Raw genomic sequence first — 23167 nt, 5'->3', positions numbered from 1 at the left:
CCATGTATTGCTCTAGGCCACAGGTTCCTTTTGCGCTATTAATTGTTTTACACAATATTGGGAGACCTAAACAATACGGTACGGTTAAGTACTTCAGTGGATTACTTAGTAGTACAGTTCCCCCACATTAGGTTGGCAGTATAGTTCCTCCATATTAGGTACGTAGTATAGTTCCCCCACATTAGGTTTGCAGTATAGTTCCCCCACATTAGGTTAGTAGTACAGTTCCTCCACATTAGGTGCAGTACAGTTCCCCCACATTAGGTGCAGTACAGTTCCCCCACATTAGGTGCAGTACAGTTCCCCCACATTAGGTGCAGTACAGTTCCCCCACATTAGGTGCAGTACAGTTCCCCCACATTAGGTGCAGTACAGTTCCCCCACATTAGGTGCAGTATAGTTCCCCCACATTTGGTGTAGTATAGTTCCCCCACATTAGGTTCAGTACAGTTCCCCCACATTAGGTGCAGTACAGTTCCCCCACATTAGGTGCAATATAGTTCCCCCATATTAGGTGCAATATAGTTCCCCCACATTAGGTGCAATATAGTTCCCCCACATTAGGTGCAGTACAGTTCCCCCACATTAGGTGCAATATAGTTCCCCCACATTAAGTGCAATATAGTTCCCCCACATTAGGTGCAGTACAGTTCTCCCCACATTAGGTGCATTACAGATAGTAACTGCAACTCCCAGCATGCCCTGATACAATCTTGGTCTGCTCTGCAGCTGTCCCAAAATGAATGCATTGCTTCCCCAGGACTCAGGAGTATAGTGCAACATAATGGGAGTTGTAGTTTTGGATCAGCTGCAAAACCATAGACTGTATCAGGCTGATACAGCCTATGGTTTTGCCGCTGACCCAAAACTAATTTTGGGACAGCTGCAGAGCAGGCTCACAGCTCAAGACTACATCCCCATCATGTATGATTGTGACTGTCTATTATATGTAGCCTACATATAATAGACAATCACACATGATGGGGATGTAGTCCTGAGCTGTGAGCCTACATATAATAGACAGTCACAATCATACATGATGGGGATGTAGTCCTGAGCTGTGAGCCTACATAATGTAGGCTCACAGTTCAGGACTACATCCCCATCATGTATGGCAGCAGGCCAGCAGCCACTTACCGGCACTTGCTGCTGCTGCAGGCCTCTCTCTCCTTAGCCGCCCTCTCCAGAAGCCCAGACTCCAGAGCTGGGGGCCCTGGCTTCTCCTGTCCTTTCCCTGGCAGCGGGCCTCTCCTGTGTGGGCTCTCCAGAAACAGTGCGCGCGTGCGTCATGACGTCATGTGCAGCCGTGCGCACTGACGCCTGACCCATCAGCCCCCGCGCTCTTAAAGCGGCCCCGGGCGGCATGTAAGGTCAGTCAGTGTAGGGATAATGTGTGTAGTAGCGGTTGCGGCGCCGAGCGGGGGGTGGTGGGGGGTCGGGCTGGTGATGTCGGCGATGTCCGGTGGGGCTGGGGTTTAACAGTGAGAGAAAAAAAAAAAAGTCCTGCAGCAGCGGGCCGCGTCCGCGGTGATTAGGGTGTGCCTGTGCACACCCGGCACACCCCGTGCGCACGCCTATGAGCATCACTGATTACCTCTGCCGGAGGTACAGTATACATCGGTGCATAGCGCACCACTTGTATACTTGTCTCTGCTTTACATGTATGTGTGAATAGACCCTAAAAAAAACACGTTAGATTTCCCAAATTTTCATTGCAGGGAATTCACTGTATATCTAAGCTTCTATACACAAAAAGTAGTAAAATGTATTACATTTCCCTAACAAAATGAGCTGTAACAGAAGATTAAGATAAGATAAGGATTAGGGATCGACCGATATCGTTTTTTTAGGGCCGATACCGATAATCGGTGGAGGTTAGGGCCGATAGCCAATAACTTATACCGATATTCCGGTATAAGTTATGGGCTATTCATCCCCCCGCGACGCCGCTGCAGATCATTGATTTAAAGCGGGCGCTTTAAATCAATGCACTGCAGTGGCTTTTGCGGTGCCATAGGCCGCCGCCGCCGCCACCACCCGCTTCTCTCCCCCTACCTGTCAGGGTGGTCCGGGCCATCCATCGTTCCTGTAGTGTCCGGGGGCATTCCGGGTGGAGGGTGAACCGGTCCGGGCTGTCCTTCTTCTCCGGGGGTCATCTTCTCCACTCCAGGCAGGCTCCGGCCTAGTACGCTGCATAGACGCCGCTGCGCAGTGACGCCCGTGCGCAGCGACGCACCTGACGTCACGGTGTAGCGGCGTCTATGCAGCGTACTAGGCCAGAGCCTGCCCGGAGTGGAGAAGATGACCCATGGAGAAGGACAGCCCGGATCGGTTCACACTCCACCCGGAATGCCGCCGGACCCTACAGGAAGGAAGGAAGGATGGATGGATGGCCCGGACCACCCCCATTACGGGTAAGTTTAATTTTTTTTTATTGACTCGGAGGGTGGGGCCCGACGGGTATAGCGGCATGGGCAAAAAACCATACCGGTATACCGCCCAGCACTACGGTTGGGGGTGCGACGCGGTGTGGTGGGTCGGGGGGGCGGACGCGGTGCGGGCGGGGCATTATCGGCTTATCGGCAAGGTAATTGCCGATACCGATAATGCACAAAATCGTGATTATCGGCCGTACCGATAATCGGTCGATCCCTAATAAGGATATGAGATATCCTGGTAGACACAGTTACAACCTTTAAATACCAAAAAGAAAGCATTTCTTGATTTGGTGAAGTTAAATGTACCATGATCAGCAGCTTTGGAAAGGATAGTGTGACTGGCAAAGAAGCTTGATGGTATACTTCGTGGGACTGGTTTTTCAATCTCACTCCTACTCCCACTCCCAATAAATTCTTTGACCAATCCCGCCTGCTCAAGATAACTTTTTTGACCAATCCTGCCCATTCCCGCTAAAATTTTTGTCCAATCCCGCCTGCTCCCACTAACATAGGAATGTACAGATACTAGGGTGCAATGCTCTGCACATACTCCCCATGTATACATGTAGTACACACACTGTTATACATGGGGGGTATGTGCAGAGCAGTGCACTCTAGTGTATGTACAGATGTGAATAGCAGTGACTGTGCAGACTCAGGGCCCTGGGTCACTGACCGATGCAATGCTCTTCACATACCTGGCCTACGGGGATGAATGAGGGCTAATTTTTTTGCGCCGTGGTCTGTAGTTTTTATTGGTACCATTTTTGTTTTAAATGGGCCTTTTTCTTTGCTTTTTATTACTTTTTATGGCATATGAAATGACCAAAAATGCGCAATTTAGTATTTTTTTGTGTGTACGCCATCGACCGTGCAATTCAATTAACATTATTTTTCAATAGTTCAGACATTTACGCACGCGGCTATACCACATACTTTATTTAATTTTTTTACTTTATATTAGTAAAAATTGGGAAGGGGGGGGGGGGAGGGATTCAAGCTTTTATTAGGAAAGAAGTAAAAACCATTTTTTTTTTTTTTTTTACACTTTTTCTAAAACTTTTTTTTTTATTTCTTTTTTTACACGATTTTACTTTTTGCTATAGCTTGCTATAGCATAGGGAGCTCCCATAGGGTGTGTGCAGACTGTAGAGCATTGCACCCTAGGGTCTGTAGAAGACCCTAGGGTGCAATGCTCTGCAATCAATCTGCACATTCCCCCATGTGTATAGCAGTGTGTGTGTATGTACATTCCTATACAGGTGGGGGTATGTGCAGAGCATTGCACCCTTGTCTTTAGTACAGATTAGGGTGCAATGCTCTGCTGCACATACCCCCACCTGTATAGGAATTTACACACACATACTGCTATACACATAGGGGAGAGGTACGTGCAGACGGCATATCACTGCACCCTAAGGTCTGTAGAAGACACTAGGGTGCAATACTGTGTCTGCAGCCTACTCTGTACCTACCCCTCATGTGTATAGCAGTGCTGCAGTGCAGAGCAGACTGCAGACATGGATGGAAGCCCTGGGAGGATCGCCGACAGCTGGGGCCGCAGCACACAGTGAACGTGTGCTGTGTATAGATCGCATGTTAACTTACCGTAGGGGCCCGGGCGGCGGCGGCAAGAAATGAAGGTGGAGGACGATGGAGGGTCACGTTCACTGAGCGGGGGAAGGAATGGTGCCGGCATGGATGAAATGGCGGCAACTACGTTGGCGGCGGGGGAGGAGACAGTTAGCAGGAGCAGCAGCCCCACCCTGGTGAGTGATTGATGAATGTACTCAGAGGGTGGGGTTGCCGGTCTGTCACTGAGGTTGCTGCGAGATTTGCGGGATCCCAATGCAGGGCTCTACTGTATTTGGATCCCTTTTGGGATGTTGGGGGCTGTTTAGAGGATGCAATTGCACTTTTTTTATTGGGGTTGCTGCGTTTAAAACTTATCAGCTATATGCTGTAAGAAAATCCATCAAAAATATGAATAAAATATAATAGTTATCTTGTATTCTATCCACCGCATGTTGGTTGGATGATTATTGCTTGTGATTATATATTGCAATAAAATAACAATCGTAGCCCTCTCAACCACAAGCAGTCTGGGCTTTATTTGTCAGCTCTATGACCTATGTAAATCATAGAGTCTTTGTCATTCATGCTTTGTGAAAAAATTAGCAGTTTGGGAAGGTTCGGGGCACTAGGGAGAAGATGATAAACGGGATAGATAGATGGATAGACAATAATTAGGAATCAAAGGGCTGTTTACACTGGCAGTGAGACACTAAACAAAAAAATCATTCTATGCAGGTTATCACAGCCCCACATCAATACTTTTTCTTAGGAAAAAAAAAATCCATTGTTCCTTGTTTTAATTTCCCAGTAGTAAAGTTAAATAAAATTAAGTAAAATTTCATGCAACAGTAAGGCTTCTCAGATTCTGTCAGGGATATTACCTTATGGGAACTAAATTTAAATACAAATAACATTTGCTGCATTACTAGTCTTTATACTGCTAGAACACACAGGAAAAGAAACATTTTAAAAATATTATTACCTCACATGCTTACACCATGTCCCCAAATTGTTAAAGGGGTACTCCGGTGGAAAATATATATTTTTTAAATCAACTGGTGACAGTAAATTAATTCCATGTCAGGAACTGTCCAAAGTACAAGCGAATTCCCATAGCTAACCTCTTCTTCTCTGGACATTTCCAGATACAGACAGAGGTGTCAGCAGAAAGCACTGTGGTCAGACTGGAAAAAACTCCAGAAAGAAATACAACTTCCTGTGAAGCATACATCAGCTGATAAGTACTGGAAGGATTAATATTTTAAATAGAAGTAATTTACAAATCTGTTTAACTTTGTGGCACCAGTTTATTTAAAAAAAAAAATGTTTTCCACCAGAGTACCCCTTTAACTTTCATTATGTGTAACGTAAAAGTGCTTTGGAGAAGAACAAAGGAGGTAGGATGTACAGACGCGGTAACTGTGGAGGCCAGGTCATCTGGCGCAGCACCCCATCACTCTCCTTCTTGGTCAAATTGCCCTTACACAGCCTGGAGGTGTGTTTGGGGTCATTTTCCTGTTGAAAATTAAATGATGGTCCAACTAAACGCAAACCGGAGAGAATAGCATACCGCTGCAAGATGCTGTGGTAGACATGCTGGTTCAGTATGCCGTCAATTTTGAATAAATCCCCAACAGTGTCACCAGCAAAGCACCCCCACACCATCACACCTCCTCCTCCACACCAGCACATCTGTGAAGTGAAAACCATTTTAATGCCTTCAATGTGAATATACAATTTTCTGAGTCATGAAAATAAAGAAAACTCTGAATGAGTGTGTCCAAACTTTTGGTCTGTACTGTGTATATATATATATATATATATATATGTGACAAAGAAGAAAGCAGCCCTCCCAGTAACGTGATCAGGTGCCTCCAGCTAGGGTCCCGGTCCAGGATCCTACATATGTACTCCAAGGAAAATGCAGTGGCACTCAAATTGGTGAAAAAAATTAAAGGGGTATGTATTCCAGGCAAAAACTTTTTTTTATATATCAACTGGCTCCGGAAAGTTAAACAGATTTGTAAATTACTTCTATTAAAAAATCTTAATCCTTCCAATAGTTATTAGCTTCTGAAGTTGAGTTGCTGTTTTCTGTCTAACTGCTCTCTGATGACTCACGTCCCGGGAGCTGTCCAGCTCCTATGGGGATATTCTCCCATCATGCACAGCTCCCGGGACGTGACATCATCATTGAGCAGTTAGACAGAAAACTTCAGAAGCTAATAACTATTGGAAGGATTAAGATTTTTTAATAGAAGTAATTTACAAATCTGTTTAACTTTCCGGAGCCAGTTGATATATATAAAAAAAAGTTTTTGCCTGGAATGCCGCTTGAAACTATGTATTCATCCCATTTCATTTCTGCACATTTGGGATGAATAAATGGTTTCATTTTTTTTCACCACTTTGAGTGCCACTGCATTTTCCTTGGAGTATATATATACCTATTATTCATATTTCCCGCAGAGAGTTATGATTGGCTGGAAACATCTGGCTAATCACAGCTCTCTGCAGGAAATATGAATCTGTGAACTTCAATATGAACTTCACATCACAGAATACAGTGCAGGTGAGAAGTAACCCCCTGGGCAATCTGTCTATTAGTACAGGTAACACTACTTCCATCATGGAACAGTCTGTTCCATGCTGGGAGTAGTGGTACTAACTAAAAATTTAAAAAAAATTATTTAAAAAAGTGAAAAAAGTTAAAAACACAGACACACACACACATAAAACACATTATTAAAATACATTACTAATAAGTTTAACAAAATTAATAAAAAAAAAAAAATATTATTTTTACATTTAAATAGCCCCTTTCTACATTTTTATTATTGTCGGCTACATTTTTAGGTCCCTGCCCGCTCACATAAATTGATCCCTGTTTAAAAATTAATTAAAATTTTGTTATGAAAAATATATAAATTGTTAAATACAATTTTTTCCATCCCTACTGTATCTTTTTTTAATTTATTTTTTAATGGTACCCTACAAAATGTTATTAAAAAAGGTATCTCCATCCCTTTTTTGGATTGCTTAAGTCCAAAAAAAGAAAAAACGCCTGCAAAAACGGCAAAGTTAAAACCCACATGGCCTTTGTCTTGGCTTTTTTTTTTACTCCCATAGACTTCTAACACCTAAAACGCCAAAAGGATAAAAAAAAAATAATCCACCAAACTGAAAAACGCAAAGTGGATAGGGCATTTTGCATTTTTCCATTGACTTGCAGCTAACTTCACTGAAAAAAACACCACAGGGCCGTTTTGGCTTTTTTGGGTGGAAAAAAACCCCTAAAAAATACCCAAATGGAAACTTAGCCTAGCCCAGATTCATAGTTTTTTTTAACTCACATCATATCCCAAGTCTGAGCAATACCAAAATGGTATCAATAAAAACTACAGATTACAGTACAAAAGAACATACAGTCCTCATCTATTACTATATGTAAAAAAAAAAATTAGAGGTCAGAGAAAGGTCGTTTAAAAAAAAAAAATTCTAAGTAAAACATGATGTAAACAAATTAGAAACATTGTTGTAATTGCACCAACCTAAAGAATCAAGATAACATGTTAGTTTGACCACAAAGTTAAGGACGTAAATAAGAAGTCACCTCTAAATTGCTAAATTGTATTTTTCTTCAATTTTACCTACAATTTCACAAATATTTTTTATGGGTTACTGAGCATAGGTTATGGAAAAATACAGTAAGTTATTTCAAAGTACAATTGGTTCTGCAAACAACAATTCCTCATATGGGACACAGTGATAAAATAATAATGGAGAAGTTTAATGTTATAGACGCATTTCGAGAGCTGCTGCTCTCTGTATCAAGTCTTGTGATCAAGAGTAGCTGCTCAAAATGCATAGTCTGCATAACAATAAACTTCTCCTTTATTTTTTTTATCACGGTGTCCGTGATTGTGACATTTACCGAGTGGTATGTGCCCTTACAAATGCGATTTTCCCCCTCTCCGGTTGATTCATTCAACTACGTGAAGTTCTTCCTTGTACTTCGTGTTGACATACATAAAGGTAGGTTATACTTCAGGGAACATATGAGCATTAATCTGGAAGCACACACTGCATTTGTACACCCTCTTTATATCAGATTAAGCTGGTAACTTAAGGGGCACCTTCTTGAGATAAGGAACTACTGCAAAATTAGGGAACAATTAGATGGAAAAACTCTGAAGGATTTGTCCGCCTTTTTTAAAAAGTAACCAAGGAGATACAAAGGAAGCAGTCCCAAGAGTTTTGTTTTCTGCCACATTTTGATTATAGTATTCTGATAAATGTTTGTTCAAAAAAAAACCATGGCCTTTTGGTATTCATAAGGTCAGAATTTGACTGATTGGTTAGCTGTTTTATATGCATTTAAAATGTGTGCTTTAAACACCACCATTTTAATGAAAGTAGAGCACATAAGAAATTAATTAATCCGCAGGATATCTCCATATATCTCTATGGTAGAGCCGTTTGGCAATCTTCAGCTCTCCCTTAGAGATAAATGGAAGGGATGTGGTGGCCCCCGTTTGGGCGGGGGTCATGATGCACAGCTCCCGGGGAGAGCCATGGGATGCGTTTTTTTGTATAATACTTCTCCTTTAATGATCAAGAGGGTAAATTTTCCTCTAAAGGTCAAAATTTTGTGTAGGTAGATGCTCCTTAGGCTAGGTTCACACTGCGGATATTCCAAGTGCGGCCAGCGCCGACTGATTTAGGACCGCGCTGACACTGCTGTCTCCAATAGACTGCAATGTGTTCCGCAAGTATTTCTGCATGAAGAATGAGCAACGCCATTCTTCAGGCAGAAATTTCCAAGTGGATTTTCTGTTCACAAATTCCGAAGTGTGAATTTGTCAACGGAAACCCATTCACTATACTATACATTTTAGTAAGTGGAATTTCTGCCTGCAATTTCAAAGCGGAATTGCAGGCGGAAATTCCGTAGTGTGAACCTAGCCTTAAAGTAGCATTGTTAAAGCTAATATAATTACTACTGCATGGCTTAGTTTACGTCTCACAGTTAAAAGAGGATGAAACAGAATGAAAATGAAATGCATACATTACAGTGTTGATGCCAGCCAACTGTTGGAACATTTGCAATCCGCAACCAACTATAAGAGCACGGCGTGTCGGAGGATAGATTAACATTCTGTAGATGACAGTTCCGCCTTAAAAAGAAACACAAAAATATAGACAATCAAAATGAATGATATAATAGTACATAGGATTGTGCATCTATTTCAAAATTTCATAAGCTTTAGTCTAAAGTAGTCAGCAATGATCTTATCACAATGGCACCTTCCAAAGGGTAGATTATATTATGCAGCAGGTAAACAGATCGTTCCTCAGACAGAGCATCTTCAAAGCAACAGGACTTTTAGGGGTTTAGAGTATGTAATACATGTAAAAACTCACAGTACATTGCAGCATGTTAGAGTACTCATGCAAGGTTTGCATCCAAGATCTTCCAGGAGGACAATGACCCCACACATACATCAAAAAGCACCCAGAAATGGATGACAACAAAGCGGTGGAGAGTTCTGAAGTGGCCAGCAATGAGTCCAGATCTAAATCCCATTAAACACCTGTAGAGAGATCTTAAAATTGCTGTTGGGAAAAGGCGCCCTTCCAATAAGAGAGACCTGGAGCAGTTTGCAAAGGAAGAGTGGTCCAACATTCCGGCTGAGAGGTGTAAGAAGCTTATTGATGGTTATAGGAAGCGACTGATTTCAGTTATTTTTTCCAAAGGGTGTGCAACCAAATATTAAGTTAAGGGTGCCAATAATTTTGTCCAGACCATTTTTTGGAGTTTGGTGTGACATTATGTCCAATTTGCTTTTTTCCTCCCTGTTTCGGTTTAGTTCCAATACACACAAAGGGAATTAACATGTGTTACTGCAATCCTTTTCTGTGAGAAATACTTAATTTTCTAGAAAAATTTCAGGGGTGCCAACATTTATGGCCATGAATGTATGTGAATATTTAGGTGGATGAAACATACCACCTACATAAATATTGGTGCAGACCAAGTAAACCTCATCAATATAAACAATATTTGCTGTCATACTGCAACCAAATGTTTGAGAATGGTGTGTGGAAGGTGTGACTTGGCCTTTACATTCCCCAAATCTCAGTCTAACTGAGAATTTGTAGCATATGTTGGAAAAAACCTGCTGCTAAAGTCTTGGTGCCAGATAACACAGAACCCATTTATGTCTTGTGGAGTCCACGTCTTGATGGGTTAAAGACTGGTGCACAAGAGGGACATACACAACATCAGTCAATGTTTAGGCTTAGTGTTCTCTTTTTTTTGGTGATTTTTTGACAGAAATGATGACAAAGTAAATATTTGTTTGAATGCTGTCAGGGATACTACTAACCTATTTTAGAGGCTTTAGCACATCTTGAACAACAGGTAAAACAACTACAAGGCTAGGTTTCCTATAAGTTTTTTTATTTATTTGCGTTTTTCAGTTTGGCGTTTTTTTTTTCTATCTTTTTGGCGTTTTTCAGCAATTTTTGGCTCCTTGGCAGGTTTTCCAAAAATGACCTCTTGTTGAGACTTTGGCATTATGTTTTTTTTTTCTTTCGGGAACATCTTGGCGTTTTTCCTCCGATAGAAGTCTATGGGAGTGAAAAAACGCCATGCGGGTTTTAACTTTTGCATTTTTGCATGCGGTTTTAATTCTTTTTTTTTTTTGGGGACTTTAGCGATCCAAAAAAGTGATGTAGATACCTTTTTTTGGTTAAATTTCGTAGGGTACCATTTACCCCTTAAGGACTAAGTCCACTTGGGCCTTAAGGACTCAGACAATTTTATTTTTACGTTTTTGTTTTTTCCTCTTCCCCTTCTAAAAATCATAACTTTTATATTTTCATCCACAGACTAGTATGAGGGCTTTTTTGCGCGACCAGTTGTCCTTTGAAATGACATCACTCATTTTACCATAAAATGTATGGCGCAACCCAAAAAATCCTATTTGTGTGACGAAATTGATAAGAAAACAGCAATTTTGCTAAATTTTAAAGGTTTTGTTTTCACGCTGTACACTTTATGGTAAAATAGACCTGTTTTCTTTATTCTGTGAGTCAATATGATTAAAACGATACCCATGATTATATACTTTTGTATTATTGTACAGCTTAAAAAAAATTGCAAACTTTTTAACCAAAGTAGTACGTTTAAAATCCCTCTTTTTTGCTGACCTATAACTTTTTTATTTTTCCGTATAAGCAGCGGTATGAGGGCTCATTTTTTGCACAGTGATCTGCACTTTTTATTGATACCACATTTTCATATGTAAAACTTTTAATACATTTTTATAAAAAAAATTTGAGAACAAAATGTTACTAAAAAAACTATTTTGAACTTTTTTTTTTTTTTTACCGTACAGGATCATTAACATTATATTTTTATAGCTCTGATATTTAAGCATGCGGCAATACCAAATATGTTTATTAAAAAAAAATTATTTTTGCACTTTTTGGGGTGTAAGATGGGGGAAAAAGGGCCAATTAAAATTTTTATTGGGGGAGGGGATTTTTCATTTTTTTTCTTTTCATTTTACACTTTAATATAGTCCCCATAGGGGACTATTTATAGCAATCATTTGATTGCTAATACTTTTCAGTGCTATGCATAGGGCGTAGCACTGATCAGTATTATCGGCTATCTACTGCTCTGGTCTGCTCGATTTCAGACCAGAGCAGAAGATGGCATCTGAGGGGTTAATGGTGGGCATCCACATTAGCTTGTCCACATTAGCATTTTACTATTTAAAGGTGTATTCTGGGCAAAAACATTTTATCCCCTATCCAAAGGATAGGGGATAAGATGTGTGGTCGCAGGGGGCCCGCCGCTGGGACCCCCTGCGATCTCCCTGCAGGACCCACATGCTATGCTGGAGCTGTGTCTCCAGTTTCGTAAACCACCGGGTTTCTAGGACTGGGGACATGACGTCCCGCCACGCCCCCTCCATTCATGTCTATGGGAGGGGGCAAGATGGCAGTAACGCCCCTTCTCATAGATATGAATGGAGGGGGCGTGGCGAGACTTCACATCCCCAGTCCCGGAAACCCAGAGGTTTACGAAACTGGAGACCCAGCTCCCACATAGGATGCGGGTGCTGCAGGGAGATCGCAGGGGGTCCCCAGTGGCAGGCCCCCCCAATCAGACATCTTATCCCCTATTCTTTGGATAGGGGATAAAATGTTTTTGCCCTTTAATTACCAAGCGGGATACGAGGGAAGTAGCATTATTTAAAGGGGTATTCCAGGAAAAAATATTTTTTTATATATTAACTGGCTCCGGAAAGTTAAACAGATTTGTAAATTATTTTAATTAAAAAAATATTAATCCTTCCAATAATTATCAACTGCTGAAGTTGAGTTGTTCTTTTCTGTCTGGCAACAGTGCTCTCTGATGACATCTCTGCTTGTCTCGGGAACTGCACAGAGTAGAAGAGGTTTGCTATGGGGATTTGCTTCTACTCTGGACAGTTCCCTATACAGGTGTCAGCAGAGAGCACTTAGACAGAAAAGAACAACTCAACTTCAGCAGCTCATAAGTACTGAAAGGATTAAGATTTTTTTAATAGAAGTAATTTACAAATCTGTTTAACTTTTTAGAGCCAGTTGATATATATATATATAAAAGTTTTTTTCCTGGGTAACCCCTTTAATAAACTGCAAACCCCAAAATCCTTAAAGGGGTATTCCGCCCCTAGACATCTTATCCCCTATCCAAAGGATAGGGGATAAGATGTCAGATCATTACAGCTATCATCCCATAGACTTGTATTGAAAGGGGCGGGCCGTGACATCACGAGGGGCGGAGCCGTGACGTAACAATGCTCCGGCCCCTGTACCGCCCATCATTACGTGCAGAGCGAACTCACTCTGTGCTGTAATGATAGCGCGGTGCCGCAGCGGGGATCCCAGGGCTCCCCAGCAGCGGGACCGCGGCGATCAGACATCTTATCCCCTATCCTTTGGATAGGGGATAAGATGTCTAGGGGTGGAATACCCCTTTAAAAGGTTGGAAATATTCAAAAAACCATGAATATTCTTTTTGAGACAACTGATTTATGTATAACTCCAAGGTAGCTGTGTGTTGCTTAGCAATTTCATTAATTCAGAAATGTGTAGACAATGAGAAGAAATGTTTTAAAAACTAGCATTCTGCTATTTTTAGTAGCATTTATTAACTATAAAGCAAGCAGATAGTAAGTGTCCTTTCTGTTGTTGCAGATCTCTTAGACAGTAAATAAAAACTGCCATTTTTTTACATAGATAAAACCTAATACATTTGGCAACAATTACTCAACATACTGCATGAAAAGGATTTCGTTTAGGTTGACTAACAGTAATAGCACTGGTAGGCAGCCTTAGGCTACATTTACACCTCATTTTCACTGTACGGGTGCCGGATCCGGCTGGGGGAGGGGAAAACCGGGCGCTCCTGTACCCCAGCCGAACCAGCGCGGAAATCCATTTACTTTAATGAGCCGACCGGAGTCAAATGGTGACTCCGGTCGGCTAATTTTTTACCTGTATCCGGTTTTGTGACCGGACCTAAAACCGTAGTACGGTATAGGTATAGGGAGATAAGAAAACATATTAAAATGTTAAAAATTAAAAATTAATTGCAAACTTGTTTATGCTGATTAAGCATGCATGATTAGGAGATGGGAATACCTCTTATAAATAAATATGCTAAAGCAGACTTCCCCCATAGTGCCCAACATTAAAGGACATCTGCAGCAAAAGACAACTCATTTCCTATCCACAGGATAGGGCATAAGTGTCTGATCACGGAGGGTCTGACTGCTGGGACCCCCCCTCTATCTCCTGCACAGGACCACGGCTCTGCCGCGGCTCTTCCTTGCAGGAGGCGTGCCGGCCACAGCGTGACGTATCTCTGGGAGAGGCGGGGAGGCAGCGTTCGTGCCTTCCCCATAGAACTGTATGTGGAAGGGGGCGTACCGTCGACCTCAGAGAGGTCGATGCTATGCGCATTAGCCACTCACATAGAGCGGCAATGGGGGGGGGGGGGGGGCCGTTTGGGAGATTGCGGGAGGCCGACTGCTGTGGACAGGGGATAAGTTGTCTTTTGCTGCAGATGTCCTTTAATGGTGCCTGCATGAGTTCTCTAAAGCACCCTTGAAAGTATTGGTGTCTATGATCAGAAAAACATGGCTTTTAAAAAAAAAAAAAATATATATATATATATATATATATATATATATATATATATATTTTTTTTTTTTTAAATAGGACAACCCCTGGCCACTAGCTATATGTGGTATTGCAGTTCAGTTTCATTCACTTCAATGGAACAGAGCACCAGGCACAACCATGTGGAAGAAGGCAGCCAGTTTTTTATCTGGGGAACTCAAATCTCCAGAGTATCTCTTTTGTGTTCTATTTAACAAAGAATTTGAAGTACAAAAATGTTTGTATTGTGTGTCATACAAATAGCAATTAATGACAGGATTAATTAACCTATCAGAATTTTGGAGGGCATCCAACATCTGAACAATTGGCAGCACACCCTGGATATGTTGAATTGAAGCTGATTTACTCATCTCTGGTTGTTTTGGTATTCCTTTGCATATAGTACACTTGTGCTATAAATACAAAGTGATCCATCAATTCATTCAAGATAATAATGAACAGTATGAGGCATGGGGATGTATGAAATATTCACAAAATGTGTACTAACCTGCTGGTCATATTTCATTTAGTTCAGTAATAATAAAATAAATGGTTGTCAATCATTTAGAAGTTACAAATTAAATATTCAGAGCACTACCTAAAACCCTTTAAGAAACAATCAACATTGGGGGAAAATTAGGTAAGGAAGCTGCTCAACTCCTGTTCAACACCTGCTAAAGACAATTATCTGTCCCAAATTGTGCAGGGCCCGACCAGAGGGGGCGCCCTACTGGACTTAATATTAACCAACAGACCTGACAGAGTAACTAATGTGCAGGTAGAAGGACACCTAGGAAATAGTGATCATAATATAATACATTATAACTTGTTCTTCAATAAGGGAATCTCTCGAGGGGCCACAAAAACAATGAACTTTAGGAAGGCAAAGTTCGATCAACTCAGAGAAGCTCTTAACAATATAAAATGGGATAATGTCCTCAAAAAGAAGAATACTGACACTAAATGGGAGACTTTTAAAAAGATCTTAAATTCTCACTGTAAGATGTATATACCTTATGGGAATAAAAGGGTCAGAAATAAAAGAAAACCAATATGGATGAACAAAAATGTTAAGGGGGCAATAAATGCAATAGTTTAAAGCATTTAAACTACTAAAACAGGACGGCAGTGAAGAAGCATTAAAAAGCTATAGAGAAAATGTAAAATATGTAAAAAACAGATAAAATCCGCAAAAATAGAGACAGAAACACTCATTGCCAAAGAGTAAAACTAACCCCAAAATGTTCTTTAACTATATAAATAGCAAAAAGGTCAAAAATGATTTAAAAAAATGATGAGGAAGAAACAAATGGGTATCAGGAAAAAGCAAATATATTAAACAAATTTTTCTCCACTGTATTCACCGAGGAAAATGAAATGCCAGGTGAAATACAGTGACATAAGGTAAACTCTCCAGTACAGGTCACCTGTCTAACCCAGGAAGAAGTACAGTGCTGCCTACAAAAATCAAAATGGACAAATCACCAGGTCCAGTTGGCATTCACCCCCCGTGTTCTAAAGGAATGAAGTAATGTGATAGACAGACCCCTATTTTTAATATTCAGGGACTCTATAGTAACAGGGAATGTTCCCCAGGACTGGCGCATGGCAAATGTGGTACCAATATTTAAAAAGGGATCAAAAGGTGACCCCGGGAACTATAGACCTGTTAGTTTAACCTCTGTTTTATGTAAATTGTTTGAGGGTTTTCTAAGGGATGCAATTCTGGAGTATCTTAATAAAAATAAATGTATGACCCCATTTCAGCATGGCTTTATGAGGGATCGGTTCTGTCAAACTAACCTGATCAGCTTTTATGAGGAGGTGAGCTCCAGACTGGACCAGGGGTAATCGCTGGATGTCGTATATCTGGATTTTTCCAAAGCATTTGATACGGTGCCACATAAAAGGTTGGTGCATAAAATGAGAAGGATGGGGCTGGGGGAGAATGTCTGCAAGTGGATAAGTAACTGGCCCAATGATAGGAAACAGAGGGTGGTTATTAAAGGGGTATTCCGGGCAAAAACATCTTATCCCCTATCGAAAGGAAAGGTGAGAAGATGTCTGATCGCGGGGGGCCCACCGCTGGGACCCCCCGCGATCTCCATGCAGCAGCCCGCATTCTATGCGTAGCTGCGTCTGAAGTTTTGTAAACCTCCGGGCTTCCGAGACAGGGACGTGACCTTACGCCCCCTCCCATAGACATGAATGGAGGGGGCGTGGCGTGACATCACGTCCCCGTCTCGGAAGCCTGGCAGTTTCCGAAACTTCAGACGGGGGGGAGATCGCGATGGGAGATAAGATGCTTTTGCCCGGAATACCCCTTTAATGGCACTTTTTCTGATTGGATGACTGTTACTAGTGGGGTACCACAGGGGTCCGTCTTGGGTCCTGTTCTATTTAACCCCTTAAGGACTCAGGGTTTTTCAGTTTTTGCACTTTCGTTTTTTCCTCCTTACCTTTTAAAAATCATAACCCTTTCAATTTCCCACCTAAAAATCCATATTATGGCTTATTTTTTGCGTCGCCATTTCTACTTTGCAGTGACATCAGTCATTTTACCCAAAAATTCACGACGAAACGGAAAAAAAAAATCATTGGGCGACAAAATCGAAGAAAAAACGCAATTTTGTATCTTTTGGGGGCTTCCGTTTCTACGCAGTGCATATTTTGGTGAAAATTACACATTCTCTTTATTCTGTAGGTCTATACGGTTAAAATGATACCCTACTTATATAGGTTTTGATTTTGTCATACTTCTGGAAAAAATCTTAACTACATGCAGGAAAATGTATATGTTTAAAAATGTCATCTTCTGACCCCTATAACTTTTTTATTTTTCCACATACAGGGAGGTATGAGAGCTCATTGTTTGCGCCGTGATCTGAAGTTTTTATCAGTATGATTTTTGTTTTGATCGGACTTTTTGATCACTTTTTATTCATTTTTTAATCGTATAAAAAAGTGACTAAAATACGCTTTTTTGGACTTTGGAATTTTTTTGCGCGTACGCCATTGACTGTGCGGTTTAATTAACAATATATTTTTATAGTTTGGACATTTACGCACGCGGCGATACCACATATGTTTATTTTTATTTACACTGTTTTATTTTTTTTTTATGGGAAAAGGGGGGTGATTCAAACTTTTATTAGGGAAGGGGTTAAATGACCTATAGGGACCTATAACACTGCACACACTGATCTATGCTGATCACTGGCGTGTATTAACACGCCTGTGATCAGCGTTATCGGCGCTTGACTGCTGCTGCCTGGATCTCAGGCACGGAGCAGTCATTCGTCGATCAGACACAGAGGAGGCAGGTAAGGGCCCTCCCGGTGTCCTGCAAGCGGTTCAGGACGCCGCGATTTCACCGCGGCGGTCCCGAACAGCCCGACTGACTAGCCAGGATACTTTCACCTTCGCTTTAGAAGCGGCGGTCAGCTTTGACCACCGCTTCTAAAGGGTTAATACCGCACATTGCCGCGATCGGCGATGTGTGGTATTAGCCGCGGGTCCCGGCCGTTGATGAGCACCGGTACCGACACGATGTGATGCAGGGTCGCAGCGCGACCCCGCTTCATATCGCGGGAGCCGGCGCAGGACGTAAATATACGTCCTGCGTCGTTAAACGGTTAATAGATTTATTAATGACCTTGTAGAGGGGTTAAATAAGTAAAGTAGCAATCTTTGCAGATGATACTAAACTCTGTAAAGCAGTAAACACAATAGAGGACAGTGAAACTCAAAAGCAGTAAACACAGTGCACTCTTACAAATGGATCTGGATAGGTTGGAAGTTTGGTCTGGGAAGTGGCAGATGAAGTTCAACACTGATAAATGTAAGGTAATGCACATGGGGAAGAAAAACCCGGGCTGGGATTATGTTTTAAATGGAGGCACACTTGGGGTGACTGACATGGAAAAGGATTTAGGAGTCTTAGTTAAGAGTAAATTTAGCTGTAGTGACCAGTGTCGGGCAGCTGCTAAGGCAAATAAAATCATGGGGTGCATCAATAGATTCCCACAACAAGGAAATAATTCTACTGCTGTACAAATCACTAGTCAGACCACACATAGAATACTGTTTACAGTACTGGGCACCAGTGTACAAGAAAGATATAGTGGAGCTGGAGAGGGTTCAAAGACGGGTAACCAGGGTAATACAGGGAATGGGAGGAACTGTAGAATTCTCAGCCTGAGGAGGTGGTCATGGTGAACTCTTTAAAAGAAATCAAAAAGGGGTCTGGATGCATTTTTGGAGAATAAGAACATTGATGTTATGTATACTAGATAGGGACAGAATGTTGATCCAGGGATTTATTCTGACTGCCCTATTGGAGTCGGGAAGGAATTTTTACCTCTCGTATGAGGTTTTTTTTTGCCTTCCTCTGGATCAACTCAGTAGGGACTCATTAGGGTTATAGATTGGACTTGATGGATGCTGGTCTTTTTTCAACCTTATAAACTATGTTACTATGTTACTAAGGACAAGGGTCAAAACACATTTTCAATTTGCCTTGCCAAGTTACACCTTCTACGTGAGTGGCTCTCGCCATCTCCTCCTACTGTTACGCATTTACTTGAAGCCCTAAAACACTTATTCACCTTAGAAAGAAGGGAAGCACTTCATTGAAAAGAAGTAATGTCAAAAAAATTCTTTGCTAAATGGAAGCTGTTTTTAACTCTCTCAGATACCACCTCAGAACACCTATACCACCTCAGAACTCATATCCATAGTCCCCCCCCCCCCATGTCGGCGATCGCCACAAATCTGCGGTGATTCCGGGTCTCCGGTGAGCCGGAAAATATGGGGGATCGGAGCTGTCCAAGACACCCCCAATACCAATGAAGGGATAGGAGTGCCACCCCTCCTATCCAGAGTATTGGTCCGTCAGAAGCGACCGACCAATAGCCGATCTGGGGGTGGAGGGGTGGGGGTTAAAGTTCGGTTCCCCCACTCTGCGCACCCACGGTATATCGGGCAGAACAGGGGAACTGTCCTGTGCCTGGCGGTCACTTACCGGCAGCGATGAGGTGCGGCTCCCTATTGCAGACTACGGAAGCCGGTGAGTTGTTGCCTATACAGTGGTTTCTAAACTGTTGCCCTCCAGATGTTGCAAAACTACAATTCCCAGCATGCCCTGATAGCTGTTTGCTGTTTGGGCATGCTGGGATTTGTAGTTTTGCAACATCTGGAGGGCCACAGTTTGGAGATCACTGTGCATGGGAGTTGTAGTTGCGTACCTCCGGCTGTTGTATAACTACATCTCCCAGCATGCCCTTCGGCGATCAGTACATACTGGAAGTTGCAATTTTGCAACAGCTGGAAGCACACTGGTTGGAAAATAGCGCAAAGCAGCGCAAACTCCTCGCGAGAAACTCACCGTAAACCCCCGCCCATGTGAATGTACCATAAAAACAATACACAACCACAAAATAATGGGTAAAACACTACATATACACCCTCTTACACTGTCTCCCCAATAAAAATGAAAAATGTCTTGTTCGGCAGTTTTTCCAAAACGGAGCCTCCAGCTGTTGCAAAACATCAACTCCTAGCATTTCCAGACAGCCACAGACTGTCCAGGCATGCTAGGAGTTTAGCAACAGCTGGAGGCACCCTGTTTGGGAATCACTGGCATAGAATACCCATATGTCCACCCCTATGCAATCCCTAATTTACTCCTCAAATACGCATGGAGCTCTCTCACTTCGGAGCCCTGTCGTATTTCAAGGAAACATTGCATTGTAATGCAATTTCTCCTGAGTACGGAAATACCCCATATGTGAGCATAAAATGCTCTGAGGACGCACAACAAGGCTCAGAAGTTAGAACGCACTATGTACATATTAGGTCTAAATTGGTGATTTGCACAGGGGTGGCTGATTTTACAGCGGTTCTGACATAAACGCAAAAAACTAAATACCCATTTTGGAAACTACACCCCTCACGCAACATAAGGGTATAGTGAGGCTTAACAACCCACAGGTGTTTGATGAATTTTCATTAAAGTTGGATGGGAAAATGAAAAAAAAAATTTTTACTAAAATTTACCCCAAATTTTTCACTTCCACAAGGGAAAATTGAAAAAAAAGCCCCCCAAAATTTGTAATCCCATTTCTTAGAACATACTGAGTAAGAACATACCCCATATGTGGATGTAAAGTGCTCTGCTGGTGACTTACAATGCTCAGAAGAGAAGGAGTGCCATTGGGTTTTTGGAGAGAAAATTTGTCCGGAATTGAAGGCCATGTGCGATTACAAAGCTTGCATAGTGCCAGAACAATGGACCCCTCCCACATGTGACCCCATTTTTTAAACTGCACCCCTCACGGAATGTAACAAGGTGTACAGTGAGCATTTATAGGTACAAGGGAAAGGGGGAGTAGATCAGCTCACCAACTCTTCATAGATAACAGGCACATTGTGTATGGTCCGGAAGCACGGAGCCGCTCCTCCCCAATGACAGCAGAAATTAAAGGAAGAAAATCCATCTCCCGGTGGGAAAATCCAGTAAAACTGAACATTTAATAGTGCACATTAAAAAAGGTTTGCACATACAAAAAAGGTGTGCACATACATCAAGCATCTTATATGGCACCATACAAAAGAATATACCATATTCCCAGTATTGCACATAAGCGTGCATATTTATGTATAGTGGATCTTAAAGGGGTACTCCAAAGGATAGGGGATAAGATGTCAGATCACCGGGGTCCCGCTATAAGATAGGGGATAAGATGTCAGATCACCCCGCTATCATAACTGCACAGAACACACTCGCTTTGTGCGTAATGACCAGTGATACAGGGGCTGGAGCATCGTGATGTCACAGCCCGCCCCCTCAATACAAGTCTATGGGAGGGGGCGTGGTGGCCATCACGCCCCCTCCCATTGACTTGCATTAAGGGGGTGGGCCGTGACATCACGATGCTCCGGACCCTGTATCTGCTCTGTGCAGTAATGATAGCGGGGTGCCGCAGCCAAGATCCCAGGGGTTCCCAGCAGCAGGATAGGGATAGGGGATAAGATGTCTCGGGGCAGAGTACCCCTTTAAGTCTTGTGTAGTGATTCACCTTGCATGTTAAAAACGCAGAAAAGCCGGCCTGCAGGGTCCATGGTTCAGGCCAAGTATTGAAAATAAACGATGTATCAATGCATGAAAAAATGCAGTGTGAATACGGCTTAAAAAATGAAACAAATTGTCAAGTGAAATGTTCATAATCCTTGTTCATTTAATGCGCTCAACATAATTATGAACTAAACAAAATAGGATAACCCTATTGTCCAGTTTGGAAACGAATAGAAAGCATAAACTGTAGTATGAAAGAAGTGTGCATATAACGGGGAAGAAGTTACTGATGGAATAACCAGAGTGCAGCCATAAACAATAATAGATATGCATAAACTAAGAGTATTTCAAATCGCATGTACCAATATATAATTATGAAGAGCAGAATGTCCAAGGCAAAAGACAGGAGAACAGATATAAATGTATGCACCGTTAATATGCATATTAAAAAACGCATAATGTAATGTGAACGGTGACCTGAGTCAAAAAAGACGGAGAACGATGTTACAAAAAAATCCCCCAAAAATCACAGTTCTATCAGATGTAAATAATACACACAAGACTTTATTTTTAATCTTTAGTCTTGTGTGTATTATTTACATCTGATAGAACTGTGATTTTTTGGGGATTTTTTTGTAATATCGTTCTCATATTTTTTGACTATATTCTGAACAAGTTTGGTTTTAGCCAGTGGAATGGATATTATATTCTGATGTACGGCTATGTCTATGTATCATTCTTTTTGTATGAAAAACGGTGCATACATTTATATTTACTATCTGTTCTCCTGTCTTTTGCCTTGGACATTCTGCTCTTCATAATTATATATTGGTACATGCGATTTGAAATACTCTTAGTTTATGCATATCTATTATTGTTTATGCCTACACTCTGGTTATTCCATCAGTAATTTCTTCCCCGTTATATGCACACTTCTTTCATACTACAGTTTATGCTATTCGTTTCCAAACTGGACAATAGGGTTATCTTATTTTGTTTCGTTCATAATTATGTTGAGCGCATTAAATGAACAAGCATTATGAACATTTCACTTGACAATTTGTTTCATTTTTTAAGCCGTATTCACACTGCATTTTTTCATGCATTGATACATCGTATATTTTCAATACTTGGCCTGAACCATGGACCCTGCAGGCCGGCTTTTAGGTGTTTTTAACATGCAAGCTGAATCACTACACAAGACTTAAAGGGGTATTCCAGGCAAAAATGTATATATATATATATATATATATATATATATATATCTATCAACTGGCTCCAGAAAGTTAAAAAGATTTGTAAATTACTTCTATTAAAAAATCGTAATCCTTTCAGTACTTATGAGTTTCTGAAGTTAAGGTTGTTCTTTTCTGTCTAAATCCTCTCTGATGACACCTGTCTCGGGAAACGCCCAGTTTAGAAGAGGTTTGCTATGCGGATTTGCTTCTAAACTGGGCGTTTCCCGAGACAGGTAGCATCAGAGAGGATTTAGACAGAAAAGAACAACCTTAACATCAGAAGCTCATAAGTACTGAAAGGATTAAGATTTTTTAATAGAAGTAATTTACAAATCTGTTTAACTTTCTGGAGCCAGTTGATATATATATAAAAAAAGTTTTTTTCCTGGAATACCCCTTTAAGATCCCCTATACATAAATATGCACACTTTTATGTGCAATACTGGGAATATATTCTTTTGTCTGGTGCCATATAAGATGCTTGATGCTTAAAATTTTAACATGTTTGGCTTTTATATACAAATATTGTATGACTATATAGTCCAATGCACTGTTGGGCCACTTTTGGCTGGGAATGAGTTAAAGGAGAACTCCAGAATATAAAAATTGTCCCCCAT

The 23167-nt window shown here is 41.4% G+C and overlaps 1 protein-coding gene across 1 annotated transcript in view; it reads right to left on the bottom strand.

The window, feature by feature from the left end:
* Positions 1 to 23167, bottom strand: part of SLC2A13 (solute carrier family 2 member 13) — a 253164-nt gene that overhangs the window by 97305 nt on the left and 132692 nt on the right. Inside the window, exon 4 of the mRNA XM_056573657.1 lies at positions 9082 to 9190. Within this exon, the coding sequence (XP_056429632.1) occupies positions 9082 to 9190 (109 nt within the window). The remainder of the gene's footprint in view (positions 1 to 9081; positions 9191 to 23167) is intronic.

This window comes from Hyla sarda, chromosome 4, assembly GCF_029499605.1.
Source record: "Hyla sarda isolate aHylSar1 chromosome 4, aHylSar1.hap1, whole genome shotgun sequence".
Classification (NCBI taxonomy): domain Eukaryota; kingdom Metazoa; phylum Chordata; class Amphibia; order Anura; family Hylidae; genus Hyla; species Hyla sarda.
The sequence above is the reverse complement of the archived record's forward strand: the minus strand, read 5'-3'. Positions and strand labels throughout refer to the sequence as shown.